Source organism: Falco rusticolus, chromosome 2 (assembly GCF_015220075.1).
Source record: "Falco rusticolus isolate bFalRus1 chromosome 2, bFalRus1.pri, whole genome shotgun sequence".
NCBI lineage: Eukaryota > Metazoa > Chordata > Aves > Falconiformes > Falconidae > Falco > Falco rusticolus.
In genome coordinates, this window is record NC_051188.1 from 12,574,485 (window position 1) to 12,585,936 (window position 11,452).

The 11,452-nt window shown below is 46.8% G+C and overlaps 1 protein-coding gene across 3 annotated transcripts in view; it reads right to left on the bottom strand.

Annotated features, from left to right (window-relative positions):
* The window catches only part of MTMR2 (myotubularin related protein 2), a 65,902-nt gene extending 54,744 nt beyond the window's left edge, over nucleotides 1-11,158 (bottom strand). The window contains exons 1-2 of one of the 3 annotated variants that reach the window (XM_037376293.1): nucleotides 10,986-11,077; nucleotides 6,381-6,451 (exon numbers count right to left, since the gene is read on the bottom strand). Coding sequence is in view for 1 of the 3 variants with exons in the window: in XM_037376292.1 (XP_037232189.1) it covers nucleotides 10,986-11,065 (80 nt within the window). In the remaining 2 variants the exon portion in view is untranslated. Of the gene's footprint in view, nucleotides 1-3,080; nucleotides 3,102-6,380; nucleotides 6,452-10,985 lie in introns of those variants that run through there. The other 2 variants (XM_037376292.1, XM_037376296.1) reach the window with 2 other exon arrangements.
* Between the last annotated feature and the right edge of the window lie 294 nt (nucleotides 11,159-11,452).

Consider the following 11,452-nt stretch of genomic DNA (forward strand, 5'->3'; position numbering starts at 1 on the left):
GTCCATTCTTAGACTGAGGACACAACCTGAATTTTCAAGAACAGCCTACTCCAAGTCAATTTGGGTAAAATGCAAGATGAAAATTCCACATTTTTCATTTCTTTATCAGAGGTGTTCTACTTACAAATGAGATGCTGATCAGTTTTGATTTGTTAAAGTATCCCATCTGCTGCTTAAACCAATCTCTACTCTGATGACTGATTTTGACAGTCATCCTTCAGCAGCTCATCTCCGGTACTACAGGTTTCAGTGACCTGCCCCTACCTTCACCATCTGCTTTCCACAACAGCCACACAGCCCCTATAATCTTCCACATGTAACCAATTTATTCACTGGCTCCAGCTCCTTCATGGGCAGATTTAGCTGAAACAGTTGATGAGGCTAGTCCTACTACCTATCTGTGCAATTTTTCTCATCAAGACGACCACCATCTTATAGTAAAGATACCCAATGAAATCAACAATAGAATTCATTAACACAGCAATAAAAATAGGAAAACTGCTTTACTTTCACTAAAGGCAGGAGGTATGAATGAGGCTGTGGTTCAGGAGCTCAGTAATTCAGACATTAGCGCTTTTTGTGCCACAGGAAATAAAAACAAACCACCACTTTGCTCACAAATCACTATGCGATGATCAGTTGAATATTCACTCCACCAGTTAACTTTTGTTCAGAGAAATATAGATGGATTAAACTTTAGCCCTGTCATTGCTCTTCATAGGCCATAAGCTTTGTAGTGAATTTTCAAGGCCTCAGGACTGAGGTTTGTTACTCTTGCTTTGCCTGAACTTTTCTTGGCCTGCTTGTAGCTTTGTTTTACTTGGTTTAGTTGTGACTGCAATTTCTGTAATTGGCCAGGTGTTTGTATCTACTTTGTTTTATTTTTATTTGTGTGTGGTACAACCACAGTTTAGCACTGGGAGCAGTAACAAGGAGTTATTCTATAAAGAATGAGATATTCACCATTAACATAATGACTTTGTCTAGAGAAATACAACAGCCTGGTACAATAGCAGAGGCCTGCAGAAGTGGAGACACAGGATGTGGCATAGAAGAGTACAGGCACAGGATGAGAAGAGATGAGGCACAGGCTTCACACTGGAGACCACAGCTATAAACAACTCACCAATGGCCAGTTAAAGAAAAGCAGACCTGGAGCTGGACAAAACTGGTTTTAGGGGTAACAAAGAAAAGGAAATAGTGCCTAATACTCATAAAAGCAACCATACATAGCAAAAAACAGATGTAATGTGGAATTGCAGATCAATGAAGAAAGAGATAGCTGTAAAGTTGTTTTACATAACATACTGAAACAATCTTTTGGCAAAACTCAAACAGAAGGAAGTTTACGGAATGTGGAAAAAGGGACAGGCCATTTGGAAAGAATATAGGAACACTGTTAGAACATGCAAGGAGATGATGAGGAAGGCTAAGGTCCATTTGGAATTAAATCTGGCAAGGGAGGTCAGGGACAACAAGGGCTTCTTCAAATACATCAGCAGTACAAGGATGACTAGGCAAAACATGGGCCCACTGCTGAATGAGGTGGGTGCCCTGGTGACAAAGGACACTGAGAAGGCAGAGTTACTGAATGCCTTGTTTGCTTCAGGCTTCACTGCCCAGGCCGACCCTGAGGTTTCCCAGACCCTGGAGGCAAAAGGGAAAGTCTGCAGAAAGGAAGACTTTCCCTTGGTCAAGGAGGATCACGTTAGAGATCACTTAAGCAAACCTGACACCCACAAATCCATGGGCCCTGATAGGATGTGCCCCTGAGGGAGCTGGCAGATGTTATTGCCAAGTCACCCTCCATCATCTTTGGAAGGTCATGGAGGACAGGAGAGGTGCCTGAGGACTGGAGGAAAGCCAGTGCCACTCCAGTCTTCAAAAAGGGTGAGGAGGAGGAGCCAGGAAACTACGGGCCGGTCAGCCTCACCCCCATCCCTGGAAAGGTGATGGAACAGCTCATCCTGGAGGTCATCTCAAAGCATGTGGAGGAAAAGAAGGTCATCTGGAGCAGTCAACATTCACCAAGAGGAAATCATGCCTGATCAACCTGACAGCCTTCTACGATGGAATGACTGGCTGGGCAGATGATGGGAGAGCAGTGGATGTTGTCTACCTTGACCTCAGCCAGGCTTCTGACAAAGTCTCCCATAACACCCCCACAGGCAGGCTCAAGCAGTGTGGGTTAGATGAGTGGACAGTGAGGTGGACTGAGAAGTGGCCGAATGGCAGAGCTCACAGGGCTGCGATCAGCAGTGCAGAGTCAAACTGGAGGCCTGTAGCTCACAGTGCTCCCCAGGGGTCACTGCTGGATCCAGTCCTTTTCCACTGATTCATCAATGACCTGGATGAAGGGACAGAGTGTGCCCTCAGCAAGGCTGCTGATGTTACAAAACTGGGAGGAGTGGCTGGTTCACCAGAAGGCCACACTGCCATTCAGCAAAACCTGGGCAGGCTGGAAAGCTGGGCAGAGAGGAACTTCATGAAATTCAAAGGCAAGTGTAAGGTCCTGCACGTGGGAAGGAATGACCCCGTGTACCAGTACAGGCTAGGGGTTGACAGGCTGACCTGCTGGAAGGCAGCTCTGTGGAAAAGTACCTAGGAATTCTGGTGGGCAGCAAGTTGCCCATGAGCCAGCAGCGTGCCCTTGTGGCCAAGATGGCCAGTGGGATCCTGGGGTGCCTCAGGAGGAGCATGGCCAGCAGGTGAAGGGAGGTGACCATGACCCTTCCCTTCTACTCTGCCCTGGTGAGGCTGCACCTGGAGTGCTGTGTCCAGTTCTGGGCTCCCCAGTTCCAGAGAGACAGGGAGCTACTGGGGAGGGACCAGTGGAGGCTACAGAGATGATGAGGGGACTGGAGCATCTCCCTTTTGAGGAAAGGCTGAGAGAGCTGGGGCTGTTCAGCCTGGAGAAGTCTCAGAGGAGATCTTATCAACATCTACAAATATCTTAAGGGTGAGTATCAAGAGGATGGGGCCAGGCTCTTTTCAGTGGTGCCCAGTGACAGGCCAAGGGGCAATGGGCACAAACTGCAACGCAACAAGTTCCATCTGAGTATGAGGAAGAACTTCATTACCTTGAGGGTGACGGAGCCCTGGAACAGGCTGCCCAGAGAGGCTGGGGAGTCTCCTTCTCTGAAGACATGCAAAACCTGCCTGGACATGACTCTGTGCAACCCGCTCTGGGTGACCCTGCTTTAGCAGAGAGTTGGTCTAGATGATCTCCAGAGGTCCCTTCTGACCCTGACCATTCTGTGACTCTGTGATCCCAGGTGGATCCTACAGTAAGGAAAGAAGAAATCATCAACATGAACCTCATAATTCCCCCAGCAAAGGACTCCTGATGCTGACAACTCACTGTAACACCCACCACCGCCAGAACAAAACCAGTAACCTTGGGACCCACAGGAGTAGGGGAGGGGTGAGCATAACACCAGGAAGTGGGGTAGAAACTAAGAACTGTACATACGGCAGTTTTAACTGCATTAGTATTATTCCTTTTCTGTAATCATTGCATCTGGGCTAATAATGATTAACCTCTCAAAATGTCAGTTACACTAACAATAAATTCTTTTCTATATAAAGATATGATGCCTTTTTGCCTGTGAACAGGATTTTAAGTGTAACACTTTGTACCGCCATGTAGTCTCTTTGTATCACAGTAAATAAATCCAGATTAAAATGCTGTTTTATTCTAAACAGGTGTTGCCCATCCTCCCAGAGGAAAAAAAAAAACAAAAAAAAAACAACCACCAAAAAACCCAACCCAACCCAAACCCATAAACGTGTGTTTTCTAACTAGTTCAGCAGAAATATGATCACATACCCACACCTGACCCAGATCAAATTCGAATCATTGCATGACCTAACATCAATGGTTCTGGAGCCATGGCCAGAAGACTACAAAAAGGCTAGATCTGTAAAGTGGGAGCATTTGTAAAGAGCTAACAAAATGACTAGAACATCACCTTGAAGGCATTTTGGACTCAAAACCTGCTAACACTTCCTCTTCATTAAATATATCAGGGTTTAGAAAGCAATGGAAAAGAATTCGTGGAGCAGGCAGGCAAGAGAGAAGCAAGGAAAAGAGGTACCTTGAAATTACTGGAAAATTACTGACTGAGAACGTTGTCTGGCAAAAGAAACCACAGATGGTAGGAAAAGGAAAAATAAGTACTCAAAAAGTTCCACTGATATTTTGTTGTTGTTTTTCACTGATTTTTTTCTTCAATTAGTTCCCAGTTACTGGGGCTATAAAAGAGCCAGATGTTTTTTAGTTAAAAATGAAGACAGGCACAATTACTGTGACAACGTCTCTTCTGTATTCTCACTTCCCTGGGTTATCCCAAACACCTCTACAAACTACGCATTTCATTATCTTGCTGTCACCCTCTTCTTCATGGTGGAATGGGCTTCCCATGGACAAATAACAAGACCACTTTTTTCATGTCCCATTTTACAACTACAGCTTGTATGTAACACCTTACAATGACCTCTGGAAGGTTCTGATGCATTTCTAATGTATGCTTGCTGGGTTTTTTCCTCAGCTAAGCTTTCTGGTATCATAAGCCCTTTGGCATATGGATCAGGTCTCTTTTTATAATGGCTGATACCCTCAGCACTGAAAAACCAGTAACAGTAAAGCAGGTAATCAGGAAAAGATTCATGAAAAAGCAGCTGTGGACTATCGATTCTGCTGAGCCATTCAAGAGGTGTTACGACCTTTCCAAATGCACGTTTTGTCTTTGTACATGAGCTATAAAAGAATTAGTAAAGGAAGGGAGACGATAAAACATCAAAAATAGATAACAAAATACGTGTGAGACGGGTGTTAACCTATAACTGAAGTCATAGCAGGAGTACCAACACGTAACAGATAGAAACTGTGTAATTAGACATCGCCAGGTCACCCTCAGTCCTAAAATACAAGTTCCACAATTGGGTTTCTGCGGTAAATAGCCTGTAGTTAAAGAACTACGTGTACAACCCAAAACTGTCTAGCGAATAGACTGTTAGTCAGCATAACATTACTATCTCCCTTCGGCAAAGGCAATGCTTGATGGGACCCAAGAGAGTCATGTTCTGAGCCTAGCTTTACTCCTCAGCAGCTGTCAGATCTTGCCTCATCTTTCCACAGCAGTTTTTCATCTCATCCTTAGACTTTCTTGCTCTTCGCCCAATCTCTCAGCAAGGAGTCTCAGCACTCAACTGCACATCCAAGAGCTTAGTAAAATTACCCGCCAGGCATTAGTAGTCCTGGCTTAGGCACATCTAAATAGTTGGTCCCTGGCTCTTCAACCCAGAAATCATCACCTTCACCCAGAAATCATCACCTTCTGTACCTGGATAGTAGCTAGAGCTGTGGCACCTCAAATTCCTGTGAGGCCTTTAAACAGCAATATAACTTCAATCACAATACAGGAAACAGGAAAATGTCAATTGTATTTTATATTCTCAAATGGAAAATATAAATAAAAAACAAACACATACACTTTTATGAACGGTCAGAACCAGGACAAAGAGGTGTGTGCGCCTGACTGAGGAAAACTTCTAAGACTGAAGGTCTCACACTCCAAGAGAAATAGGAATGGTTTCTGCTGAACGCAGAAGCAGAAATGTGCATGCCAAAGATGGCTACTAAAAACAATTCCCAAGTCCTTCAAAGGTAATGGTTTCTCTTCACAAGTGCGCTGCATAAATTAAAAGCTCTGAAGTCTTCTTGACTGAATGTTATTTTGATTATTTTCTGCCCCAAATCCTCAGACTCTAACAAAAGATTCTCCTCACTTTACAAACTTATGTGCAGGCAAAAATGCTCTTTATCTTCACAATATACAGTACATGAAAAAGCTATCTCAGAATGGACTTCAGTTGCAAATAAGTGTTATAAATTAATCACATGTTAAAATTAATGATAATGAGCCTGTCTGGAGTTGCTAATTGCTTCTAGGCATAGTGTTAAGTTTCTCAAATGCAAAAACCAGTTCATTATCAACACTCAGCCAGCAACATACTTGCCTTTAATGGTAACAACTCGAGAAACCCTGCTTCACACATATAAGAAATCAAATGCAAGAAGTGCTCTCAAAGCTGATGAGGAAAATGACAGCTACTCACATTTCACTGAAGACCAGAACTGGCAAAAATCTTCCCTTTCAAATTCTAACTTCAATGACTCATCACAAAACAACTCAATCAGCAAAGCTCACACATCTGGTAGCAATGTGGTGCTAGCAAGCGCTCCTCAGCCAACAACTTACAGACATAACTCCTTCCAGCATCACTCTCACCCATGGGGAAAGAATTCCTTCAATGGAGCCTTAAATCAGACCAGGTACTGACAGAAGCTTATTTGAGACGAAGGGAGGAGTTCATACCTCACGGAGCTATTGCTTCAACAGACCTTGCTGCACTGATTTACACAGAGTTTGTATTTTCAGAGTTATCCCTGCAAACATAAAGACAAGGAGCATGATTATTCTCATATGCTTCAGTAAAAATGCAATGCACAGAAACCACTGCGTCTGCAGAGCTCTGTGGATGATAACCACCAGTAGAGAGGTGGCAACAAGCAACGAGAAAGTGGTAACATCAAACACTGCTACAGTCATGCTGGCAGGAAACATCTGCCCACTGCCTTATCTCTTTCTTTCATTTTATACCGAGGTTGAAATATCACTGACATCTCCTACAGCAGTTTCTTCGCAGTAAAATCACCTCCACACTTCTGCACAGGAAATACAAATTTACCTTCAACAGATCTGACAGAAAGCCACTTAGATATCTTACTAGACTGTTGTTCAGACTGGACTGCAATATGCTTTTTCAGGTAACATTTCAGAGGAATACAAAGATATATACATTCATTCAGAAACTACAGCACACAATCAAGCTGACTGCATGACCAAAATGCCTAATCACTTTTAACAAAAAGTTAAAAAAACTTAACACAAAGTGTAAAAGATCTCAAGTTTGACATCACCTTTTTCCTAAAGTGATGTGTTCTGCTAAAGTCATACATGGCTATGTCTGGCTTTCCTTTCATGAAATGAAAGATTACAGTAGAATTTTGTTGGCTGCTACTTAGAATTCCAAAGGTCTGAGGGTCCATATGCAACTTCAAATTTAAAAAACAAAAAAACCCCACCAACACCCAACCCACAACTCCACCTACAAATTCATTTTAAAGGTGGTCTTTGAAGAAGTCTCACTAAATAGCACAGCTGAAATGTGTCTATCACTCACTCAGCCAGGATCCCCAGGCCATTTTATAGATGCAAAACCAGTCCGTAACACTGAGTAAAGCTTGCTTTTCTGGACATAACCATACTGTAGCTCATCAAACATTAGAATCAGTGTTTTACCTCACTCCCTTTTTCTGTCTCACGCGTTGTTCCTGACCTGACACAGCAGACACACAATCGCTCCTTGCAAGCTGCTAATTAAATACCACTGCAGCTCTTTATGAGTAGTTGGCTCTTGGTCATCTGTCTTCCAAGAGAACAGGATGCAAGGGGAAGGTCCATATTAAAAACTGAGCTCTGGAAAACAGAGAGCTGCAGAGTCCAGTGCTGCGCCACCCAAACCTAGCACTGGGTGAGACGGCTTAGACTTGAAAAGCAAAAAAGCTGTTTCAGCACAACTACGAGGGCAGCTGAGTTAATGAGCTGTGATCTGCTCAATTGAAACTAACTCAGTATTTCCAATAAAGCTGGGGATTTTTTACCATGTGCAAACCACTGTACTGTGAGTCTCACAAATAACTTTTCAAACAATTTTCTCGTAGGGACAGAAAGCAGGTAACATTTGTTCAGTCATTCCCATATCTTAACTCGTGAACCACAGGTATTGCACATGACTAAGGTCTATTAAAACATCACAGCAATGATCATTGCCGTATCTCATGTGCATTATTAAGAAAAATAAACATGTATGTTCTTTAAAGCACTTACTCATGTGAGCAACCTTACATGTAAGTAAACTCTATCAAGCATGTCTTTTTGAGGAGTTAGATCTTAAAGTATCTCTAGAAACGCACCACTTTTTCAAGCTGCAGTTGAGACAATTCAAATAACGCGTTGCTGTGTATATTTAATACTAGCACCTTTCCAGGTCTTCTAAATCTCGCATAAAACAATTCAGTCAACTACAACTCAGTCAGGCTTACATTGCTAGGTAACTGTGAATCTAGGATGACTGACCTTCTACTCATTTTTCCTGTTGTTCCTTTTAAATAAAACAGATTATAAAAACTGATGACAGCACCCTCACGATTCATTGTGCTCCTCACATCAGCCCCCAACCTTTTCTTTATAAACAAAATCACTTAGTGAAAATGTGTCACATCTCTATAGTCACAGGTTAACAATTCAGTTCTTCAAGCTATTAGACAACAATCACAGCTATGAAAAGATGTATGTTTCAATGTATACAAGTAGTCTCATTAGCTTCAGAGGTATTATTCTGATACATAAAATCAGACTGCAGTGCAACTTTAATAAAAAAGATATCTTAAAATAAATTGCATCTACAATTGGATCTACAGTCCAATTCATAGGAAAATTATTTATTTGTGCATAAGTATCACTAGATTTGCAGGGAAAGCTGGTAATAAACATTCTGAAGGCCATCAAGCATCTCTCATTACAAAAGCCTTATTTTATTTTCTTACAATTTTGCCCTAATCTTAACCATTTTAACTAAAAAGTTTCACAGCATACACCATCTCAGGATGAGGTGTTTTTTTTATTACTAACTGCAAATTAAAAACATCTATTTCCAACACGTGGCTAAAGAAAAATATATTTTGTTTGGAATACATTAAAAAAAATTGGCTAGCTTTCTTCTATGAGTTCTAGATGCTGGAGCAGAGACTTGAAATTCTGAAAGCTTTTGGATAAGCTTTTTTATAACCCAAGAAATCCTGTTCAAGTCTGGGCTTCTTCATGGCTTGGAGGACACAGCCTTGTGCATGCTCAACAAAAAGATTTACCATCTCAACTTCCCATTTATCATCTCAACTTCCCAATGGTTCCATCTGTACAAGGCATGCTGCTGAACAGGACTTTCCTTGTAGCCATTGGCTCCTCTGAGGAAAGCTCTTTTGTGTCCATAGGCCTGTGCCTCTTACAGTAACTGACCTCCAGATGCATCCAAGTTGCCTGAGTTGATGCAGAAGGAAAAAACCAGTACTTTGGGTCAGTTAGGTAAGGGGGAAAGAGGCCTGTAGGCATCTGGCAGGGCTCAGGTAAACTGCACAAGGAAACCCAAGTGCAAACTGGATATTGCCTGTCTGGGAAGCAGCTCTGTGGCAAAGGCCTGGCGGGTGCCTACTGGGGTAAAACCGAGCACGGGAGCACAGCAGCTCCCACTGGCAACAAAGAGGCCACCAGCACCCTGGGCTGTAAGAACCGAGGCAAAGCCAGGAGATCCAGGGAAGAATCCCCCTCTACTCATCACTCATTAGGGCGCTTCTGGAATATTGCATCCAGGTTTTAGCCCCGCAGTGCTGGACAGACACTGGTGAGCTGGAGGGAGTTCAGGCAAGTGCCACCGGGATGGTGCGGCTGAAGCACCTGCCTGTGAGGGGAGGCTGGGGAAGCCTGGAGCAGAGACTGCTTCAGGGGACCAAAACAGCCCCAGTGCCCACATGGAAAGTATCCAGGAAACGGCAACGGGCTGCCCAGAGAGGCTGAGCAGTCTCCATGCCTGTAGCCTTTCAAGACCAGACTGGGTAATAAAAGTCACAAGCAGTCTGACCTGCACCTCCCAGCCGCAGGACCCCCAAGGCCTTTCCCACAGAGCTGCTCCCCGGGCAGGCAATGCCCAGTTTGCACTCGGGTTTCTTTATTCTTGACTCCTTCGTGACTCCTCATCTTTATTTCACCTTCCATCATCAAATTATTCTGTCCTCTGCTCTCTGTTGGTTTCCTTGTGCAGTTTACCTGCGCCTGCCAGATGCCTCCAGGCCTCTTTCCCCTCGACCTAACCAGACTGAGGGATGGTGAGATCCCTTCAGCCTGTCACCCCGTGATCTGGGCATGGCCAGGGCAGCCAGAGTGGCACAGAACAACTTTCAGCCATCAGGTCACCCCGCTCCCAGGCCCTACCACAAAACCCAGGGCCTCCCATGCCACCAACCCTGTCCATCAGCCAACGTCCTCCCTTGCTACCTTACCACGCTCCCCTGCATCCAATGTACAGCCCAAGCAAGACGCGCTTTCCAGCCACAAACTTCAGACTTCGCCGGTAGCCTGTGAAGGGTGGCAGGCACAGGAATGCCTCCTTTCAGCTTCTGTGGCTTAAAGCCCTCGCACGTTACCCGCATCGCATTAAAAGTCATTCAGATTGCAAAACCAAGCTCTCAGAAAAAGCCATGAGGACAAAACCACAAACGCTCAACACACCCCAGGGAATTTGGAACTGGCAAAGTGCAGGGCCAGGCCTAGCTGGGAACAGCAGCGCTCAGGAAGGTGCCTAGCAAACGTGGTGCCCTACCCTGCCCTTCCAGCAAAAGCTCACCTGTGCTGTGGGCTGCCTAAGTCCATTCACTGCACGTACCAGAGGCAGGTCACACAGCTTTGGTGATTCAGAGAGCTTTTATCAGAAGGCTGCTGGGGGTGGCACCTCCTGCTCTGACTAGACGCCTGCGAAAGAAGCCGGCCGGGCCGCAGCGGAGCGGTGCCCACGCCCGCCAGCGTGCGCCGCCGCCACGAAGCCGCACCAAGCGCGGGGACAGCGCCCGTGGGGCAACGCCAACGCCTCCTGCCCACGGAAGGAGAAAATGGCACCAGCTCCATCCCCTCGGCTGCCTTTTCCCTGCCGACCCCTCTCGGCCCTCTGCCTCTCCCCCCGCGCCTGGCGACGGCTCCGGACTGACGAGGGGCCCCTCAAGCGGCCGAGCTCCGCAGCGGGGCGGCAGCGGCAGCCCGGCCCGGCACCCCGCGGGCGGCGGCGGGGGGCGATGGCGCGGCGGCCGTTACCTGGAGAGGGAGTCGCCGCTGGGCGGCCGCGCCGCCGCCCGCCCGGCGCCGAGGCTCTCGCAGCTGGAGCTCTCCTCCATGCCGGGCGGCGGGGCGGCCCCGGGGCGGGCAGCTGTCAGCCGAGCGGCGGGCGCCCGGCGGGGCGGGAAGCGGCCATGTTGGCCCGGCGTGCCGCGCGGGGAGGGCGGGCTGAGGCGGGGCGGCGGCAGGGGGCCGAGCCCGCCGGCCGCGGGGAAGGGAGCGGCAGCGGCGGGGCCTGCCCGGGCTGCCTTGCCCTCGGCCCGCAAGCCTGGCAGGCGGGGAGAGGGGCAGGGGCACCGTGCGGCCCAGCCCCTTCCCCAGGCCGAGGGGCTCGGGGCCGAGCCGCCGGAGGGAGAGGGAGGGGGCGGGGGCTGCGTTCTGCCTCCCCTCGGCGCGCCCCGCTCCCTTCCCTAAGCGTGAGCCCGGCCGGGGTCCGGCGCCGCGCG